Source organism: Pelophylax lessonae (assembly GCF_965119305.1).
Source record: "Pelophylax lessonae genome assembly, chromosome: 10".
NCBI classification, from domain to species: domain Eukaryota; kingdom Metazoa; phylum Chordata; class Amphibia; order Anura; family Ranidae; genus Pelophylax; species Pelophylax lessonae.
The window spans coordinates 93,240,047-93,260,884 of NC_138777.1; the positions used below are offsets into that span (position 1 = coordinate 93,240,047).

General features: G+C 45.5%; 1 protein-coding gene across 1 annotated transcript in view; it reads left to right on the forward strand.

Moving 5' to 3' along the window:
* The window catches only part of SLC25A45 (solute carrier family 25 member 45), a 66,669-nt gene that overhangs the window by 10,516 nt on the left and 35,315 nt on the right, over positions 1 to 20,838 (forward strand). Inside the window, exons 2-4 of the mRNA XM_082269706.1 lie at positions 9,548 to 9,591; positions 11,288 to 11,359; positions 18,026 to 18,208. Coding sequence (XP_082125832.1) covers positions 9,548 to 9,591; positions 11,288 to 11,359; positions 18,026 to 18,208 — 299 coding nt within the window. The remainder of the gene's footprint in view (positions 1 to 9,547; positions 9,592 to 11,287; positions 11,360 to 18,025; positions 18,209 to 20,838) is intronic.

The window sequence follows — 20,838 nt, forward strand, 5'->3', positions numbered from 1 at the left end:
CTTTAGTGTTTCAATATTTAAAAGCGTTTAATCCCCACATATGTGTCCTGCAGGAGACTCACTTGTTGGGTACTCGAACGCTGGCTCTTAAGAAACCATGGGTTGGGTACCATTACCACTCTACATTTTCTACGTATGCTCGTGGAGTCAGCGTTCTTATCCACAAGTCTCTCCCGTTCAGACTAATGGGTCTTTCCCTGGACCCGGATGGACGATTTGTTTTGCTCAATCTGCAGATATCATCCTTTACTTTATTGCTGGTAGGGTTATATATACCTCCACCGGCTTCAATCAGGCTGTTATATAAAATTTTTAAAGAAATTGCAAAATATGAGAATGATAACATACTTATTGTGGGTGATTTTAATATGGTTCCAGATCCGAACATGGATAGAATGACTGGAGATTCTTCCACCAGATCGGATCTTGCTGAATGGGCTGAGATCTATGGGTTGACAGACCTATGGCGTTGGCACCATCCCCATGCTAGGGAATATACCTGCCACTCCGCCACTTATAAAACCTTTTCTCGAATTGACTTAATGTTTGCAAGTGGGTCATTACTATCTCGGGTGCGGGAGATTCGGGTTCTTCCTCGTGGGATCTCCGACCACGCTCCACTTCTCTTAAATATGGAATTATCTGGTAACCCCTCTCATAGATTATGGCGTTTATCCAGATATTGGATCGCTGATTCTGATATTAACCCTTTAGTCGAACCCCAGATAGCGGCCTTTTGGGAGATAAATCCGGGCACGTCATCAGTGGCTATGGTCTGGGACGCTTTTAAGGTTTGCACCCGGGGGTATTATCAGACAGCTATTGGGAAGATCCAACGATATAGGCGAACAAATCTATTGCAAAAAGAAAAGGAAGCTAGAGATATGGAAAATCTATACATACAAACTAGAGACCCCACTCACTATACACAATTTCAATCCTTGACTAGGGAGGTAATGGGAATACGCACAGCCCTTACACAAAAAAAACTGCTTTCTCAATCCCAACATATTTTCGTACATGGAGAGTATAACGGTAAAATGCTGGCGCAAATTTCTAGGGAACAGACAAGTGGCTATAGTATAGCACATATTCAGGATCAATCAGGTACTCTTCACTCTAATCCAGAAACTATTAATCATAACTTCACTGATTATTATCGGGCCCTATATAATACTAAGGTTAATTATTCAGGAGATGAACTCGATCATTATCTACAGGCAGTGGACTTTCCAGTCTTAACTGATAGAGATAGGGCCAAATTAGATGCCCCTATTACTCTTTTGGAGATCCAGGAAGTGGTGGCCTCCCTAAAACCTGATAAAACACCAGGACCGGATGGAATTCCTGTTGAATTCTATAAGGCCCATATGGACCTTTTGGGCCCGCATTTATTAGCCACTCTTCTAGGATCTCTAAATGATGGGAAACTCCCTAAAACAATGAGCGAAGCGGTTATTGTTGTGATCCCTAAACCAGGGAAGGACCCATCATTATGTTCATCATACAGACCTATTTCTTTATTAAATGTTGATGGGAAGATCCTTTCAAAGGTCTTGGCCACTCGACTTAATAGTGTTATTACAGGCTTGATCCATCCGGACCAAACTGGATTTATACCTGAACGGGGTACTGATATCAATATCCGGAGATTGTTTACACATATGGCCTTGGCGTCGGGGGGGGGGGAGCAGGTGTGGTCGCCTCCCTCGACGCCGAGAACGCATTCGATTCTGTTGAGTGGCCATTTCTCTGGAGGATCCTACCTAGCTTCGGGTTTGGCCCTAATTTTGTCTCATGGATTAAGCTTCTCTATGAGAACCCTACGGCTAGAGTCCGTACTAATACATCTCTATCGGATAAATTCCCTCTACTGAGGGGTACCCGACAGGGATGTCCGTTATCCCCAGCCTTGTTTGCCTTGGCTTTGGAGCCGCTCGCGATTATGTTGCGAGCGGACCCACAAGTCCGAGGCATTAAGGTGGGGGTCATTGAAGAGAAGTTGTCTTTATATGCAGACGACACCTTGATCTATTTGGCGGATGCTTCCACATCATTACATAGGGCCCTACAATTATTTGACATCTTTGGTCGTTTTTCAGGTATAAGTATTAATTGGTCTAAGTCCGTCCTCTTTCCACTACACCCATCGATACCTTTAATTGATACTCAGACACCGTTGAAATGGGTACAGGATATGGTGTACTTAGGCATCAAAGTGGGTCCAACATTGGAGGTATACCAGCAAAATAACATTGACCCTTTAGTTTTACAATTAAATAAAAAGTGTGCGTCTTGGCGCATGCTTCCCTTGTCCCCCGTTGGCAGAATTAATTTAATAAAAATGAACTATCTTCCGAAATTTCTGTATCTTTTTCGTAATTCCCCCATTGATATGACTAGAACCTTTTTTTCGAGATTAGATAGTATTGTAACAACTTTTGTATGGGCCGGGCGTACTCCACGAGTCGCAAGACGCACGCTATACCTTCCTCTTGCAAGAGGAGGTTTAGCGCTTCCTAACTTTAAATTGTATTTTTGGGCGGCTGTTCTGGTGACGGTCCGGTGGTGGTTCTCCCAGCCCAAAACTAACTCCGCAGTTACACTAGAAGCAGCACTACTGGGTTCATATGCGGCCCTTAGTAATCTTGTTTTCCAGGGGGAACAGGCACATCCTCAAATAACCAGTCTGATGAAGACTGTCCTGCGGATATGGACTCGGGCGCGGGTGATATATAACATACCATTGCATATATCCCCCCACACTCCGTTGTGGGGTAATCCTAATTTAAAACATTTATATCATCTCCCTGATCCACAGTTATGGGCTGCTAGAGGGATTGTGACTATGAAACATGTTATTAAAGATGGAAGACTTCAAGGCTTTAATGTTCTTCAGTCTATCCATTCATTACCTCCCACCATGGGGTTTCGTTACTGCCAGCTTAGTCATGCTATGCGGGCTCAGTTCCAAGGCCCTGTTGTCCTGGAATCAGACCCCTTGGAGAAAATGTTAACTTTTAAGGTAATAGGGAAAACTCTCTCTGCTATATACTCCATACTCTCAACAGATCATAGTCAGTCCCCTGAGAAAACCTATAATAAATGGAAGGAGGACATTCCAGATCTGACTATTGAAGAGTGGGAGGACTCGGTTAATAATTATATCCCCTCAATGATAGCGGCTAGGGACAGATTTATACAACTCAAATTCTTACATAGAGCATATTATACGCCGCAACGTCTTGCCAGGATATATCCCACGAAAGATCCTTTGTGCATTAGATGTGGGCATGAAATAGGTACATTCTTACATGTTGTTTGGTCGTGCCCTGACCTGGCAACCTTTTGGAAAGAAGTGACGGACACTATTGGTGAAATCTTTGACATCATGATTCCTTTGGACCCAAAGGTAACTTTATTGAGTAACCTTACAGAACTGGCTGGGGATAAATATGCTAAAATGTGCATTATATATACCCTGTTTTATGCCAGGAGAGAAATCCTTTTGCGATGGAAGTTACCCGAACCTCCCACCCGATTATCCTGGATAGCTGCCGTTACTAAGACACTTCCATTCTACCGTTTCACATACGGTAGTAGGAATTGCCCAAAAAAATTTGATAAAGTCTGGTCAGCCTGGATTGACGCTGTAGGTGAGCCAAGGTCACCTGTTCCATAATGATATAAGTAGGCACTTATTATTATTATTAATTTTTTTTTTTTTTTTTCTCCTTGTTCCTAAACTGGTTTATTGATATTCCCCTTCCCTTCCTCTCCCTAAGAATTTTTTTTTTTTTTTGTGTTTGTATGTATGGATAATATTATTCCTTGTGCAGAGTAATGTATTGTATTGGAATATTTGTGTTGTTTATATGTTTAACAATAAAATAAAAAATTTAACTGTTAAAAAAAAAAAAAAAAAAAATGTGCTGACAGGCTAGGGATTTTTTTTACTCCTTCTTCTGTCATTTTTCAACCAAAACGTTTTTTACTTGTGGCTAGTGTGTTTTCACAGGGGGCTCTTTCTGTTAGTGCAGATTGCGGGGGGGGGGGGGGGAGGAGGTCCGCGGGAACCACCGATTTAAAGGGCCAAAGTCCCTTTTTCATTTTAAGGCAAAAATGGTCTCCCATAATAATAAATTCCCCGCCGACCTTGTGGGGGCTTCGGGTATACCCGAATCCTCTTCCATGGCCTCCATATCTGCTGCTCTTGTGACTTTGGCGCCCCAGGTGAATCTGCTAATGTCGGCACGCTCCTCCAAAAACCGGCCTGTGCCCTTCTAGTCCTCTGACTCTGAGTCCGAATTGGTTGCCACGGCGATGGTCCCCCTGGGGGTCCCGGTCCTCCGCTTCTGAGAGGGAGGTGGAGGGGGAATCTTCCTCCTCGGTAGCGCAGGAACGCGCTACGATGGATGCTCTCATTGGCGTCATAAAATAAACTCTCAATCTTGACGATGAGCCATGTCAGTCAGTTAAGCGGTCCGTTTTTGGGTTCCGCAGACCCCAGAAGTCAGGTGAGGTTTTTTTCCTGCCTTGAGGAATTAAACGAGATTGTGAATGACCAGTGGCAGCGCATTTAGCAAATGTTGGTGGTGCCCAAGCGTTTTTCTATCCGTTTTTGGAGGCGGTGGACAAACGTTGGACGGTGTCCCCACGAAGGGGATCACTCGGTGTCTAGGCTGAATAAGTCCACCTTGCTGCCAGTAGAGGATTCCCCGGTATTCAGGGATCCGGCTGATAGGCGCATGGAAGCGCTTGCCTGCCACATCTATCTGGTGGCGGGTTCCCTGTTAAAGCCTTTGTTTGCCTCAGTGATGGCCTCTCACTCGCTCACAACATGGTGCAAGGGGCTTCACAGCACTCTGGTGGCGGAGTCGGCCTCTCTGACTGCCCTTGCCATGGTGGATCAGTTCATCCACACTGCGATGTTCCAAGTGCCTCTTGGGCTTTTTTTGCCATCAGGCGTCTATGACTCAGGTGTGCAAGGCGGCGACTTGGTCGTCCGTGCACATTTTCACAAAGTTTTCCAAACTTGCTGTTTTTGGCATCTTCGGATGCTTCCTTTGGCCACAAAGTTTTGAGTGTGGCAGTTGTTTTAAGGGGACATTATTTTTACTGTTCCCCCCTTCTTGGGGTGTTTTTTTTTTTTGCGGTTTCTGGTTTTGTTCCAGTTTTTTTCTGTGGGCTCAGGTTGTTACTGGCCCGGCTGTTTGCGTTACCTTCTAATTTGGTTGCGTTGCTTTCCCACCCCTCATACCGGCACTGCTTTGGGACGTCCCATTGGTGAAGGCTAATACCATTGGGCGGCGACTGTCAGAGGACATAAGAGAAAATAAAATTTTTGTAAGAACTTACTGTAAAATTATTTTCTCTGAGTCCTCTGACAGTCGCCGCCCCCGCCCCTCTGGTTTTTGGATCTGGGGGTTGTTGCCTTCCGCTACTGCTTGCTACAAACTGAGGTAATGTCAGATTGGGTTCAGGATAATGGCTGAGGGATGGCTCCCTAGTGGCGTGTCGAGGTATAAACGTTTTTTTGTATTAACTTAATAATCATCTGCCTAGCCTTGCTCCTGCAAAGGGCGTTATTACCCATAAGTGAAGGCTAATACCATCGGGCGGCGACGTAAGAGGACGTAAGAGAAAATAATTTTACGGTAAGTTCTTACAAAAATTCTATTTTTTTTTAAATTAACAAACATGTCTATACTTATCTGCTCAGTGCAATGGAATTGCACAAATAGCCTGTGAACCTCCTCTTTTTGGGTTCCCCACCCAGCGCTCCTGGCTTCTCCCTTCTGTCCAGTGCCCCCATGGGAAGCCGCTTCAGATGGGGGCACTCTTGCATGCTTGCACTTGAACTCTGCTGCTGCATCCATTGACACAGATGGTCATGAAAGTTAAAGCATTACATGACTACTAAACATGTGTTTTATCTCTAGAAAGCAGCTAAAATATGGTTAACACACGAATATGAGTCTAGAGCTGCTGCAAAATTTAAATACAATAAATCCATATGCAATATGTCATATTTACCAAATGAGTAAAATGAAAATCTATTTTTAGAAAGTTTATTTTTTTTTTTTTCTGAACATAATAAAATACATTTAAAAGTACTATACAGTACATTCTCTTTAAAGGGAGTTATGTAGTCAAAAGTGAAAAACTGCAGAGATAAAATAGTAAGGCAGCACTGTGAACTGATTATAGGTGGATGAATTGGTACAGGGAGATGGGAATCTACAACATCACCCATAAAATCTTATCATGCCACCCTCATATCTTTATCATGACAGTTTCACACTCAGGTTATATAACTCCATTTAACACTTGCATCAAAAAGGTGCTTGTTTAACAATTATGGCATGGGTTATATACCTTTGCTAACACCTGCCTGGTGATTGGACTTCTTATAATAGTCTTGTCACACAAGCTATTTTAAAAGCAGTGTTTTATTACTGGGAAAAAAGCTTGCTGCAGTCAATAAAAGGTCTGTGTTGTAGTGAATTATAGCTCAGTTGTTGTATGGCTGACTTTTGCAGACTTTGTCGATAGCTACAGAACTGCCAGCTTCAGTAGGTTACATAGATTTTAAGGTTAAATAAAGATACCAGTCATTTTATTCCTGCCTAGCAGGATACATAGATAAGAAGACAACAACTGCTCTTTCTAAACCAAATGCTAGATTTATTACAGGTTTTAACTGTAATATTAGGGCCATGTGAATGTGATTAAAAAACACTGGTACATTTTATGTTCAGATCCCAAACTAGGTCCTCACTTACCACCTGTTCCCCAGGTTGTTTTCAGGAAAGCTTGGACCCTTAGAAATCACATTGCCCCAAGTAAACTCAAAAAGACCGAGCCTGAGAGGACAATGGACATTACGAGTTACTTTGACAACTGAGTTGACATTTTCCAATGCAAGAGGCGTGACTGTTCTCGGAGAATGAGAAGTTCTTACTACTCTGTAAAAAGGAGACCCTATGGATATATAAGCTGAACACACTCTCTCCCCATGGGTTGAATGAGGCACTTGATGTTTACACTGATTTGACCATTCCAGTGTGGCTTTCAGTCTTGCCGTTTAGCTTCCTATGACCTAAAGAAGAAATATGTAGTCCCTGTTGCCAGCTTGCATTTTACTGCTATTTGTGGCTACAGCCTTCCTAGACGGGCCCCTGTGTCTGATATTGCCTTTAGCCGGCGAAGCATCAGTGCATACTTGGCCAGTTTTTTACATCATCTGCTGTCTGCTAGCGTGGTTCCCCCCTGTATGCGGCCATCACTTCCGGGTGTCTTGTGTTCTGTCGAAATAGTCAACTTGTCGAAATCTCCAATTACGTCATTTACAGTGACTCTCCAGCAGCAGATTTGAACTGCCTATGCGTGTGCGTGCAACTGACAGAATACCAAAACCCCGTGCGCACTGGCAACTGTTGGAGAACTCGACAAGTTTTCAAAAAAGGTTAGTGACGTACCTTGCAGATGCGCACTGCAGCGATTGGAAGATCCGACAGGGTTTCTGTCATTCTGTCGGGTGCATGTACTCGCATGGGTAGTAGAGCCAACGTTGAAATCTGCTGCTGGAGAGTCACCGGAAGTGACGTAATTTGAGATTTAGATGAGTTGGCTATTTTGACAGCACACCCGGCCGTGATCGGCGCTCTCCAACTGCCCTGTTGTCACCAGCTCATTCAATCTCAGAGATCACACAGGAGTCTACCCCTTGATCTCCCAACTCACTAGGCTGCACATGCAGTAGCTTAACACCATGGCATATAAATTTTTGCGGCATAGAGTAAAGCTGACTATTAATGCGTAGAATATAGAATGAAATTTTTCTACTCATTAGTAGATCAAATTAACATTCATTTTCAACTGTAGTAACAAGATTAGCTGGAAGATTTTCTCGAACAGACAAGTTTCTAAAGCCGGCCATGTATGGGCAGGCTGAATAAACCCAAGTTGATCGATCAACTTGAGTACAACCAGCCTGCCAGATTTTATATGCGATTTACTTCTAGTGGCTATTATAGCCGCTAGCCTGTAATCACAATAGCTCTGTAGGAGGCATTCCCCTATCAATGCTGTCAAACCTATGGTTGCAGGAAAGATATTCACTCGGTGTATGGCCGGCCTAACAGTTTGTGGTTTTCGTTCAGTAAAGTCCATTCATTTCAAAATCAAATGTTAAAAGCAAATGAAATCTTTTGAATTACAAACGAATGTACTGAGAATTTGAATGCATTTTCCTAAGACTTTTCATTGAAAATTCTATCCATTTATTTTGAGCTTAAGGCAGGCCAAACATTTTAAATATCTTTCCTATCCACACATTTGAGGTGGATGAGGTAATCACTCCCTCTGAGCTGCTGTGTTCTTTTCCCGCTGTTAGAACACAATGATCAGTATTGCCAGCTATAGCCGGCGCAACTGCTTGTTTGGAAAAAAATTGACAGGGTGGTTATACAGAAGTCAATCGATAGATCAACTTCTGTATAAACATGGTGCCCATACAAGGATGAAAACTTGGCCAGTCTCTGCTGAACGAGCCGAGTTTTGATCATCTACAGCAGGGATCCTCAAACGACGGCCCTCCAGCTATTGCGGAACTACACATCCCATGAGGTATTGTAAAACTCTGACATTCACAGATATGACTAGATATGATGGGAATTGTAGTTCTTAAACAACTGGAGGGCCATAGTTTGAAGACCCCTGATCTACAGTATGGCCGGCTTAAGATTGTATCCAGCTATAGAATCAACCCTGTAGCCAGCTACAAACACTAAAGAAAAGAATCAGAGATTTGTAACTGCTACAATTACTAATGTGCCATTGGCCTAATAAATGTGAGCTATGCCAACCGGTCGCACCTGATTGTGGCAGCACATTATTAATTGACATATAGTTGCATACATGTGAGAGCAAAGAAAGCATTGTAGTAAATAAATGATTATAGATTGTGAGCTTGCATTGTGATTTGTTTTTCAAATTTACATGCCTGTTCTAGGTCATTGTTCAGGATAACAGCCCTATATCTTGCAGAGTAAGAATTAGATCTTTCCAGACTTCACGGACTACATACTTGTTTCAGGTTGGTCATTCACTAGCTAGTGAGCCCAGGTTGAGCATGTCAGCCTTTAAGCTTGTATCTTGTAAAGCAAATTAACAGTGATGGCAGGTTCACTTGCAGGGATGATCATGGAATGAGCTAATCTACAGTGATCACAAAAGTAGCTAAACGAGTTTGTTTCCCACATACACACCTAGAATCTGGCCATATTGGGACTAAAATGACCTCATCTGACTGGTAACTGGGGCTTATATAAAAGCCCAATCTTTCATAATGGTAATTTCTGCAGTTAGGTGGCAAAATATTGAATTTAGAGAACATGATTTTGATTCAAATAGTATTTTAATGGTACAAAAGTCAGTATTTTATAAGTTATTAATATGTTTAAGCTTCATTAGAAAATACATAGATAAATAAATAACCTATCCCGTCTGTATTAACTACAACCACTCTTTTTTTCATTTTTAGGAGCTCTTGGGCTGGTTGTTGGACATCCAATAGATACAGTTAAGGTGAAAAACCCAAGTCTGATGATGAGCAAAATGGTCACATCCCATAAATAAGCTTCTACTTTTGACAAGCAAAATATCTGTGCAAGTTTATATACACTGCTCAAAAAATTAAAGGAACACTTTGAAAACACATCAGATCTCAATGGGGAAAAAATCTTATGCTGGATATCTATACTGATTTGGACTTGGTAATGTGTTAGGAACGAAAGGATGCCACATCGTTTGATGGCAAATGAAAATGATCAACCTACAGAGGGCTGAATTCAAAGACACCCCGAAAATTAAAGTGAAAAAAATGATGCAGCAGGCTAGTCCATTTCGCTGAAATTTCATTGCAGCAACTCAAAATGGTACTCAGTAGTTTGTATGGCCCCCACATGCTTGTATGCATGCCTGACAACGTCGGGGCATGCTCCTAAAGAGATGACGGATGGTGTCCTAGGGCATTTCCTCCCAGATCTGGACCGGGGCATCACTGAGCTCCTAAACAGACTGAGGTGCAACCTGGCAGCGTCAGATGAACCAAAACATAAGGTCCCAGAGGTGTTCTATTGGATTTGGGTCAGGCGATTCAATGGTATCAATGCCTTCATCCTTCAGGAACTGGCTGCATACTCTCGCCACATGAGGCTGGGCATTGTCATGCACCAGAAGGAACCCAGGACCCACTGCACCAGCATAGGGTCTGACAATGGGTCCAATTTTTTAATCCCGATACCTAATGGCAGTCAGGGTGCCATTGTCTAGCCTGTAGAGGTCTGTGCTTCCCTCAATGGATATGCCTCCCAAGACCATCATTGACCCACCATCAAACCAGTCGTGCTGAACGATGTTACAGGCAGCATAACGTTCTCCACAGCTTCTCCAGACCCTTTCACGCCTGTTGCATGTGCTCAGGGTGAACCTGATCTCACCTGTAAAAAGCACAGGGCATCAGTGGCAGACCTGCCAATTTTGGTGTTCAATGGAAAATGCCAATCGAGCTCCATGGTGCCAGGCAGTGAGAACAGGGCCCACTAGAGGACGTCGGGCCCTCAGGCCACCCTTATGAAGTGTGTTTCTGATTGTTTGGTCAGAGACATTCACACCAGTGGGCTGCTGGAGGTCATTTTGTAGGGCTCTGGCAGTGCTAATCCTGTTCCTGCTTGCACAAAGGGAGCAGATACCAGTCCTGCTGATGGGTTAAGGTCCTTCTACGTCAAGCTCTCCTAGAGTAGCTGCCTGTCTCCTGGAATCTTCTCCATGCTCTTGAGACTGTGCCTGGGAGATACAGTAAGCCTTCAGGCAATGGCACATATTGATGTGCCATCCTGGAGAAGTTGGACTGCCTGTGCAACCTCTGTAGGGTCCAGGTATCGCCTCATGCTACCAGTAGTGACACTGAACCTAGCCAAATGCAAAACTAGTGAAAAACAGTCAGAAAAGAGGAGTAGGAAAATAAATGTCAGTGGCCTTCACCTGCAAAAAACATTCCTGTTTTGGAGATTGTCTCATTGTTGCACATCTACTGCACCTGTTGTTAATTTCATTAACACCATAGCAGCTGAAACTGATTACCAAACCCCCTCTGCTACTTAACTGACCAGATCAATATCTCAGGAGTTTAATGCTATACTCTGATTAAAAATTGTTCCTTTAATCTTTTTGCGCAGTGTATTTATGCTGACATAGACATTGTCACTTTTTCATGTTATAGGTACGTATACAGACCCAGTCCAGGTACCTTGGAATTATAGATTGCATAGTGAAAACTTACCAGAAAGAAACGGTGAGAATTAAACTTTTGTAACCTGTAAAGAAGAATATGATGTGATTATTGTCAAGCAATTATATTTGATGTGGGTCATAGGGTTCGGTATCAAGACTAGAATTTTTGGAATTTGAATAAAATATAGATCTGCCCATTCTTGAACCATTTACCTATGCATTAGATAAGTACACATGAGAATATTTTCATAACAATGGCAAGTTCATCCAGTTCATGGCGTAAGCTGAATTAAAGAAATAGTTGGCAGCCTACTTACTATCAAAACCTGCATCATATCTTAACATATATTGGCTGCAGTTTCATGGCCAGTATTTGCTTAGTATTTATAAATGTTGCATTTTACAGTTTAGGCCCAGTTTAGGCCGTGTGAAGGGTTGCCCATGATGCACATGTATGTTCTGTGCGTGGGTATGCATGCAGACTGTTGAAATCAGTGAAAGGCAGCCAGCTTTGCACAGATCTCCACAGATTTACACTTGCATTCTGGAATGTGCATACGTGCAGGTCAAATGCACGGATCAGGACGCAGACAGACTATTCTGTCTCATGCATTGTACCTGCACAGATGTATACTCTGGGATGCACATGGAGATCCTTGCAACTGTCATTGATTTAAACAGGCTCCCTCTATGGAACACCTGTGCATCTTGGGCAGCTGTAGACAGCCTTTAGCTTGGCCATACAGATTTGTACACTCGTGTGAATGAGGCCCAAGAGTTGTCAAATACCTGTACTGCTTTCAATTCCCAGTACATGCCTAGGAAAAGTTAAACTGGAGTTAAAGTACTCCAGTCATTTTTTTTTCCAGTTAGAGTGGGCAAGGGTTAGAGCCTTTGTCGGGTTTTAGTTATCCTCTGTTACCCCCATTTGAGAGATTTGACCTGACTATTTGTCCTTGGGTCTATTGTCAATGGGAGAAAAAGGTGAGGGGATATCCACAATTTTTAAGGGATTACTTCCAAAGGGTTTTTGTTTTGATGACTGGTGAAGGCAAATAAGGTTTGTCTTTCGCTCATTGACTGACACAGCTCTTGATCTTCTTAACCATAGGGTTATACTGCCCCCTACAGGAGAAGGACACTAGGCAGAAAAAGTCTGACTATGCTTATGGGCAGTCTCAGGGGGTATACAGCCCTCCCTCTCTCTTCTATAGGTACTCAGTTTTGTTACAAGCAGTGTCAGAAGAATTACAACTCCACAGAGGGGTGGGTGCTGTGTCCGTTAATGAACTTCAGAGAAAAAGATTTTACAGTAAGTCAAAAATCCAGTTTTTCTCCTTCGCTCATTGACGGACACAACCCCTGATCTTCTTAGGACATCCCAAAGCAGTGTTAAACATGAGGGGTGGGAACAGCTAAAAAGAAATTCCCAAGGCTAACTATAGCCAACCAGGTAAACAGGAGCTCAACCAAAACCACTGGAGCTCACCTGAAAAAAAACAATACACAGAAAAAAAGTCTGGCTACGCCTATGGGCAGTCCCAGGGGGTGTATTCCCTCTCTCTACTACTCAGTTTTTTTTCTGCCTAGTCAGGAGTAAGGACCTAGTTCCTTGCTAGGATCTCTGGTCCTGGCAGTTTTTTCTTTTTAGATAGAAATTTTTCCCGTTTTTTTTTTTTGCTGCGAGATCAATTGCCGGATTGGGCGATGGGCTGGATAATCTAGATCCAGTGGTCACCCCAGTCTGGCCAGTGAGCGCGCACATACCTCAGCTCCGCGCTAGGTTGGCCTCGACATAGCCCCATCGGACAGGGGCTGGCCTGCAAGGTCTCGTGAGGTTGCATACGACTGGGTCTCGGCTTGAGTCGCAGTGTTCTTCGTGCTAACAGCCCCCCCCCCCATTTTGATGGCAAGGGGTTCTGTCTGGAGCAGTGCCCCTTCTGGTTCCTGGTATGGTACGTAGCTGTCCCCCCTCTCCCCCGGAGGGTTTTGGGGTGGACATGGGCCCCTCCTTGGGATGGTCAGACCCCCGGGTTCCCCTCCTTCCTGTCAGGCACCCCCCTTCATCTGTCCCCCCATCCTACCCTCCACTTATGCTGGGGCTGTGTGGGTGGTCTGGTCCACCTCCTGGGGTAGGGGCAGGGCGCTATGCTGGTGATGGGGTGCGCCGCAGGAGACCAGACGATTGGCTGTGCGGGGGGGGGGGCTCTTGCCAGGGCCTGTTTTTGAGGCCTAGAGATCCTTCCTGGTGCCACGCAGGGCAGCCATTTTGCTGTAGCCTGTGTGCTCAATGCACGGCGGGCATGTTTGTGTAGAACTGCAGCCATTTTGCAGTGGTTTGCCATTGAAAATATCGGCAGCCATGACAGTGGTGGGAGCCCGTCATCCCCTGATGCTGACTCCTGGATCTTTTTGCTTCCTGATTCTTGTGGCTGCAGGTGCCTGTTTCTGCTGGGTGGTGAGTCTGGTTGGGTCCTCTCCCTCTCTGCTAAGGATCGCTCTGTGCCTTGTGCTTGGCAACTGGTTGGTGCTGCCAGGGTGGTGGGGGTTGTCCCTTAGCAGTGTGTTACACTTTTTGTGGGGTCCCCCTGGTGACTCATAGAGTCTTTGGAGCACGTTTCCCCACCTGATCCTGTCTCTGAAGCCGCAGGGCCCTCCGGGTCCCAACCATCAATGCATGCACTGACAGCAGTCCTGGAGTCCCTTGTTTCCTGGATGTAGGCGGCTGGCGGGCGTCGGGCTAGCAAAAGGTGTCCCCCGCCTTCCCCTGCCTTATCTGTCTCTTCAGATACTGAATCTGATTTGGCCACTGCGGACGTGGGTCACCCTGCTGGGTCTGTGACCACGCGTCTGGAATCCTCTGATGATTCCTCCACATCTGCGACTGCGCAGGAAAAGACGCTTCTAGATGTACTGATTGTATCTGTGCATGAGACCTTGAAGATGAAGGACGCAGCTGAAGCTGCAAAACAGTGCACAGGTACCCTTTGGCATTCCCAAGCCATCCAGAGCGGCAAGAGTGTTCTCTTTCCCTGCCAATTTTGACAGAGTTGTCACTAAAGAGTGGGGACGATCAAAGCATCCCGTGGGGTTCCAAAGCGCTTTACTAGGCATTACCTCTACACGGAATCCCTACTTAACCACTTAAGCCCCGGAGGATTTGGCTGCTAAAGGACCAGGGGTTTTTTTGCGATTTTTTACTGCGCGACTTTAATGGACAATTGCGCGGTCGTGCGACGCTGTACCTAAACGAATTTGACGTCCTTTTTTTCCCACAAACAGAGCTTTCTTTTGGTGGTATTTGATCACCTGTGCGATTTTTTGATCACGCGCTATAAACAAAAAAAGAGCGTAAATTTTGCAAAAATAACAATATTTTTCACATTTTTTTATATGAAATTCCCCCAAAAAAAAAGTAAAAATCAAAATTTTTTAACATTTTTCGGCCAATTTGTTTTATGCTACCTATGTTTGGTAAAAAAAATCGCAAAAAGCGTATTTTGATTGGTTTGCGCAAAAGTTATCGCGTTTACTAACAAAGGGAAAGATTTTTGTCATTTTTGGTGTTTTTTTTTTAACGCGTAATGGCGGCGATCTGCGATTTTTTTTTCGGTACTGCGACATTGCGGCGGACAGATCGGACCCTTGACTGACATTTTTGACACTTTTGGGGGTACCAGTGACATTACTGCAGTAATCAGTGCTATACATATGCACTGTTACTGCAAAAATGACACTGGCAGGGAAGGGGTTAACTTTATTGGACAGGGAGGGGTTAAGTGTGTCCTAGGGGCGTGCTTTCTACTGTGCAGGGACATTCCTATTGGTGTAAAAGCAAAGATCAACCGTTCTACATAGTAGAACGGTCAGATCTTCACTTTTACACAGGGAGAACTGACGGGCAGCTTGTTTACACAAGCCGCTCTGTCTTTCTCCCTTCACAGGAGCGATCGCAGTGTGACTGGCGGACATCGAGTCCGCCGGTCACACGCACTGACTTGCCTGTGAACGAGCCGCGGCGGGCGCGCGCCTGCCCGCGATAGGCTCGCAAGTCAGTGACAGGCGAGTGACGTACCGATACGTCACTCTGCCTGGCCGGGGCTGACCGCCGCAGTATATAGTCGTGCGGCGGTCGGCAACCGGTTAAGAAGTGGACTGTGCCACTGGTGGTGGACCCTCCGGTTTCCAGATTGAACAAGGCAACCATGATTCTGGGGGAAGAGCCCCGGCCTTTAAGCATCCGGCTGACCGGAAGGCCGAGGCTGTGGCCCACGTTATATGTGCACTTTAGCTGGTTCGGCAATGAGGTCAGAGTTTACCATTGCCCTAGTGTCTTAAACTCTGATAGAGTCGGCTAAGCTCCTACGCCATGACCTTGAGAGTGAACAACTCCCTCCCGCCTTTGCTGAGCTGGCGGACCAGCTGGTCCAGGAGCTGCAGTTTTACCTGTGATGTCTCCTTTGGATGTGGCTCCCCTGATGGATCTCCTCTCTGTTTTGGCGGTGGTCCTTCGTTCCTTTAAGGGCTGCCTCTGGCGGATCCAAATGAACCTGGTCTGGCAAGCCGAGAGCGGCGTCTCTAGACCCGCGGACGAGAATAATATATACAGTATTATACAGTATATAAGTGAAACAAAATAATTCTAAGAATTGTGCAAAATCACTCCAAAATGTCCATAAATAAATAATTAAATAGTCCATAAAGTGACAATGAATATCCGGATATAGATGGTGAGAAACACTTGGTAGCAATATACACCTCCACCAGAACACCCAGAGTGTATATATGCTTACCAGATGGCGTGGACCCCTTCAATTATAGGGGGTCAATAGAGCAGGTAAATATATCAGACACCAGGCATCAAAAATAGGCACCGACTTCAGGCACTCCAAACGACTCCTCCTCCAATAGCAATATACCTACAGGCTAAATGATGGGCTGTGGATCGCATGTAATTGTATTTTTTCCAGCTGAGATCCTTTTGTCCTGTCTCCCTGTCTGCTGAAGGGAAGGACAGTGATTCCTACATTGTTAAAAGCTAGGAAATCTACTTCTAGGAAGAGCTACCATTGTACGTGGAAGACGTACATTGCGTGGTGTGAGTCTCTTGGGGTTCATCCACGCTCCTTCTCGGTGGCTCGGATCTTAACCTTCCTTCAACGGGGGGGTTGAACATAAATTGGCCTTGAGTACCATCAAGGGCCAGGTATCGGCCTTGGCGGACTTTTTCCAAGGACCTTTGGCCACGCACTTTCTGGTGCGTACTTTTCTTCAGGGTGTCTGACATTTGGTTCCTCCAGTGCGTACTCCGTTTCCGCCTTGGGATCTTAATTTGGTGTTTTCAGCGCTACAGTAGCCTCCCTTTGAAAATATTTGGGAGATTCCCCTGCTTACCCTGTCCCAGAAGGTGGCCTTTTTGGTGGCTATCACTTCTGTGCGCAGGGTGTCAGAACTGGCGGCGTTATCCTGTTGTTCATCTGATTTGGTGATTCACAAGGATAAGGTGGTGCTTCACACCTGTACGTCATTCCTTCCAAAGATGGTCTCTGACTTTCATTTGAATGAAGACATTATGTTGCCTTCCTTGTGTCCCAGGCCTAAACATCCAAAGGAAATTGCCTGGCATACCTTGGATGTGGTCCGGGCAATTAGGGTGTATCTGGCAGCTACAGGGTCTTTCAGGAAGTCAGACTCTTTGTGCTAATGGATGGACCTCGAAAAGGGTTGTCCGCTTCCTCTGCGACCATTTCCAGATGAATCATACAGACGGTGGTTCAGGCCTATTCCATCAGGGGTCAGGTTCCTCCTTTTCCTGTCAAGGCGCACTCTACTAGGGCACTTTGTGCCTCCTGGGTCTTCCGTCATCAAGCATAAGTGATGCAGATTTGCAAGGCGGCCACCTGGTCGTCGGTGCACACTTTTATAAAGTTTTATGAAGTGGATGTGTTGCCATCTGTGGATGCTTCCTTTGGCCGCAAGGGTTTGCAGGTTGCTGTTTAAGAGGACCTGATCCTCTTTAAGGGTGTATTGTTTTTTTCAGGTGGGCTCTAGTTGTTTTGGTTGAGCCCCTGTTACCTGGCTGTCTAATGTTTAGCCTTGGGAATATTTTGCTGTTTCCCTCCCCTCATGTTTAACACTGCTTTGGAACTTCCCAATGGTCAAGAATGACAGGAGCTGTGTCCGTCAATGAACAAAAGCGAAAATGTTTTTTTTGACTTATCGTATAATCCATTTCTCTGATGTTCATTGATGGACACAGTACGCGCCCCTCTGTGGGGTTATAATTCTCCTGACACTGCTTGTAACAAAACTGATTGACTATAGCATGGAGAGGGAGCATACCCCCTGAAACTGCCCATGAGTGTAGCCAGAAGTTTTTTTCTGCCTAGTGTCCTACTCTTGTAGGGGGCAGTATAACCCAATAGTAAAGAATGACAGGAGCTGTGTCCATCAATGAACATCAGAGAAATTGATTTTTTCAGTTAGTCAAAAATCCAATTTTTTTACCTGTTTTGGGAGATTTCCACGTTCTGTTGTGTCTCTGGCGACAGGAAGTGTAGCAAAATATTCCTAGTGGAGACGCGCGCTTTGTAGATTAAATGTTGTTTAAAAATGGTGGAATGTCCACTTTAATCTGCTTCAGGGCAACTTCAATGTTAAATTCCATTCTATTTAAAGGATTTGATCATAACCTATTTATTTATAGTCAATTTTTGTTCGCATTTAGGTTTTAGGGTTTTTTAAAGGTATGAGTTTTCCAGTGGGCAGTGTGGCAATTAGCAATTCCCTTCTATTTGGATCATATAGTAATGCCCTATACTATTTAACTGACACAACAAGTAAAGACTGGAAGAATCCACCAGCAAATCATCAAGTGTTCGTGGCTGGGTGCTTCTCAGGCCTAGTTCAGGTAAGTTAATAGATTTTTGAAATGTAATCATTCATCTGAAAATTGTATCATCCATAGTATTATCTATGGTGCTCATTTTGTAGATTTTTTTTTCTGTGATTTGGATATTTATTTATTAATTATTAAAATTATTATTATTTAGGATTAATCTATATTTCTCTTTCATTCATTGACGGACACAGCTCCATATCTTCTTTGACCCTTGGGTTATGCTGCCCCCTACATGAGTAGGACAGTAGGCGGAAAATAATTGACTACGCTTATAGGGCAGTCTTAGGGGGTATACTCCCACTTCCTGCTATAGGACTTCAGTTTTTTTCTGCCTAGTCAGGAGTAAGAACGTAGTTTCTTGATGGGATCTTTGGTCCTAGCATTTTTTCCTTTTTAAACAAAATGTTTTTCTTTTATTTTTTTCTGAACTGCAATCATGTCTCTTCCTGTGAGAACTACAATCAACTGCTGGACTGGGCAATGCACTGGATATTCTAGATCCTTATGGTCTTCCCAGTCCGGCCAGCGAGCGCGAACCGACCGCAGCTCTGCTCTAGGTCGGCTGCGACATAGCCCCACTGGATGGGGGCTGGCAGGCGAGTTAAATGTCTCACAAGGTCACATAGCCCTGATAACGACCTGAGTCGCAGCATACCTCTGGCTCGCAGCACCCCTATTCGAAGATGGTGCAGTGGTCTGCCCAGAGTGGTGCCTACCCAGTTTCAAGGTGCGGTGAGTAGTGTCCCCCCTCCCCTCTGGTGATTTTTCGGGAGGGAGTGGGCCCTTCCCCAGGTTGGTAGGTCCCTCATGTGTCTTTCCTTCCCAAATAGCTCCCCCCTCACTTATGGGGTCCCTCTGCAAAATACATCCCATTCACCCTCACCTAGCCCCCCTCCTCCCCCCCCCCCCCCACCAGGGTGGCCATGCTGTATACAGGCGTTGGGGTGTCCAGTGGTGATGGGGGTAGGCGGCGCGCTGGCTGCTCAGTTTGCAAATTTCTGGGAAAATGGTCATGGTGGGGGTCCCTGCCAGGGCCCCACCCTTGCTGGCTAAATGTACCTGGGGGTCCTCGGGGGTCTGGGAGTCGCGTGGGCACTGCCATTTTGCCGTGGATGGTTGTCCTCGGTATCGGCAGCCATGTTTGTGTAGCTCGGCGACCAGGTTTTGGTAGTTTTCCATGGTTTTCAATGCACTGGCCATTTTCTTGTAGGCTGTGAAGCAGTGGATCGGCGGTGGACCTCTAGTGTGAGTGCCTGCATTTCTTCTTTCTCTCTGATCGCCGCACTGCATGCAGCTTGGCACTCTGTGTCTCTCCTGAGTCATAGTGGTGAATCCCTGTGGGGGTACAAAGCTCCCTCTTTCTGCTATAGCAGTGCGTTTGGTGCGCTGGGACCTGTGGTGCCACTGGCGCAGCGGTGGGGGAATTTTCACTGCAATTTTTGTCTACATTTTGCTGGCGGTTCCCAGGTTAACCATGGAGTCCGTGGAGCACGTGTCACCACCTGACCCACTCTCAGAAGCTGCGGGGCCCTCTGGGTTTCTGTCTGCCTTGGTGGCCATAACCAGTCCCTGGTGTCCAAAGTTGATTTGGCCCTTCAAAATAAGCCTTGCAAAAAGCGTCTCCCCGCCTTCACCTGCCTAAGCTGTCTCCTTAGATTGGCCCGCCGCGGACACGAGTCACCCTACTGGGTCTGTGTCCACACACCTGGAGTGCTCTGATAGTGAGGATGATTTCTCTTGCACTACGGCTGCGCATGAATAGGCGCTTGTGGATGCACTGATGTGTGGAAAACTTTAAAATTGGAGGACACCTCTAATGCTGCGCTGACTGCGCCGGTACAGTTTGGTACCCACAGACCAGCCAAAGCGACTAAGGTATTCCCCTTTCCTGCCTATTTCGACTATATTGTCGCTAGTAAGTGGGGTTCTCAAAAACGCACGGTCGGGGTACCTAAGCATTTCGCTAGGAGGTATTCTTGAAGAATCCCATGTAATGAAAATTATAGTTCTGGTGGTTGATTCCCAGGTTAAATAAAGCCTCACTGCTACCGGTGGAGGACTCTCCGTCCTTTAGGGACCCAGTTGACAAGAGAGCTGAGTCTCTGGTCCGATACCTTTTTACCGTGGCCGGGTCAATTTTGAGGCCGCTGTTTGCCATAACCTTGGTCTCCCAGACCTTAACGTTACGGGCAAAGCTTCTGCGCCAGGATTTGGAAGGGGGTCAGCATGCTCCTGATCTGTCGGAACTGACGGACAAGTTAGTACAGGGCTTGCAGTATATCTGTGATGCCTCCCTGAACGTGGCCCCTTTAGCCTGCAGGGTGTCTGTGATGGCGGTGACACTTTGTCACATGATTTGGCTTCCAAAAAGGTGCTGACCGATCTCCCCTTTGTAGGAGCTCACCTGTTCTGAGCTTCCATGAAAGAGATCATTAAAGGTCTTATGGGAGGTAAGAGTACTCAGCTTCCACAGGTTACCAAGGGCAAAGAGCCTCGTCGCAAGCTTGGTCCTTTCTTCTCAGCCCACAAACGACCCTTTCGTCCCGCAGGATCGCAGGACAAAGGATCAAAATTCTGGTCTGGTAAGCCAAAAGCGGGTTCCGCTGGTCCCGCTGACAATTCCATTTCTGCCTGAAGGG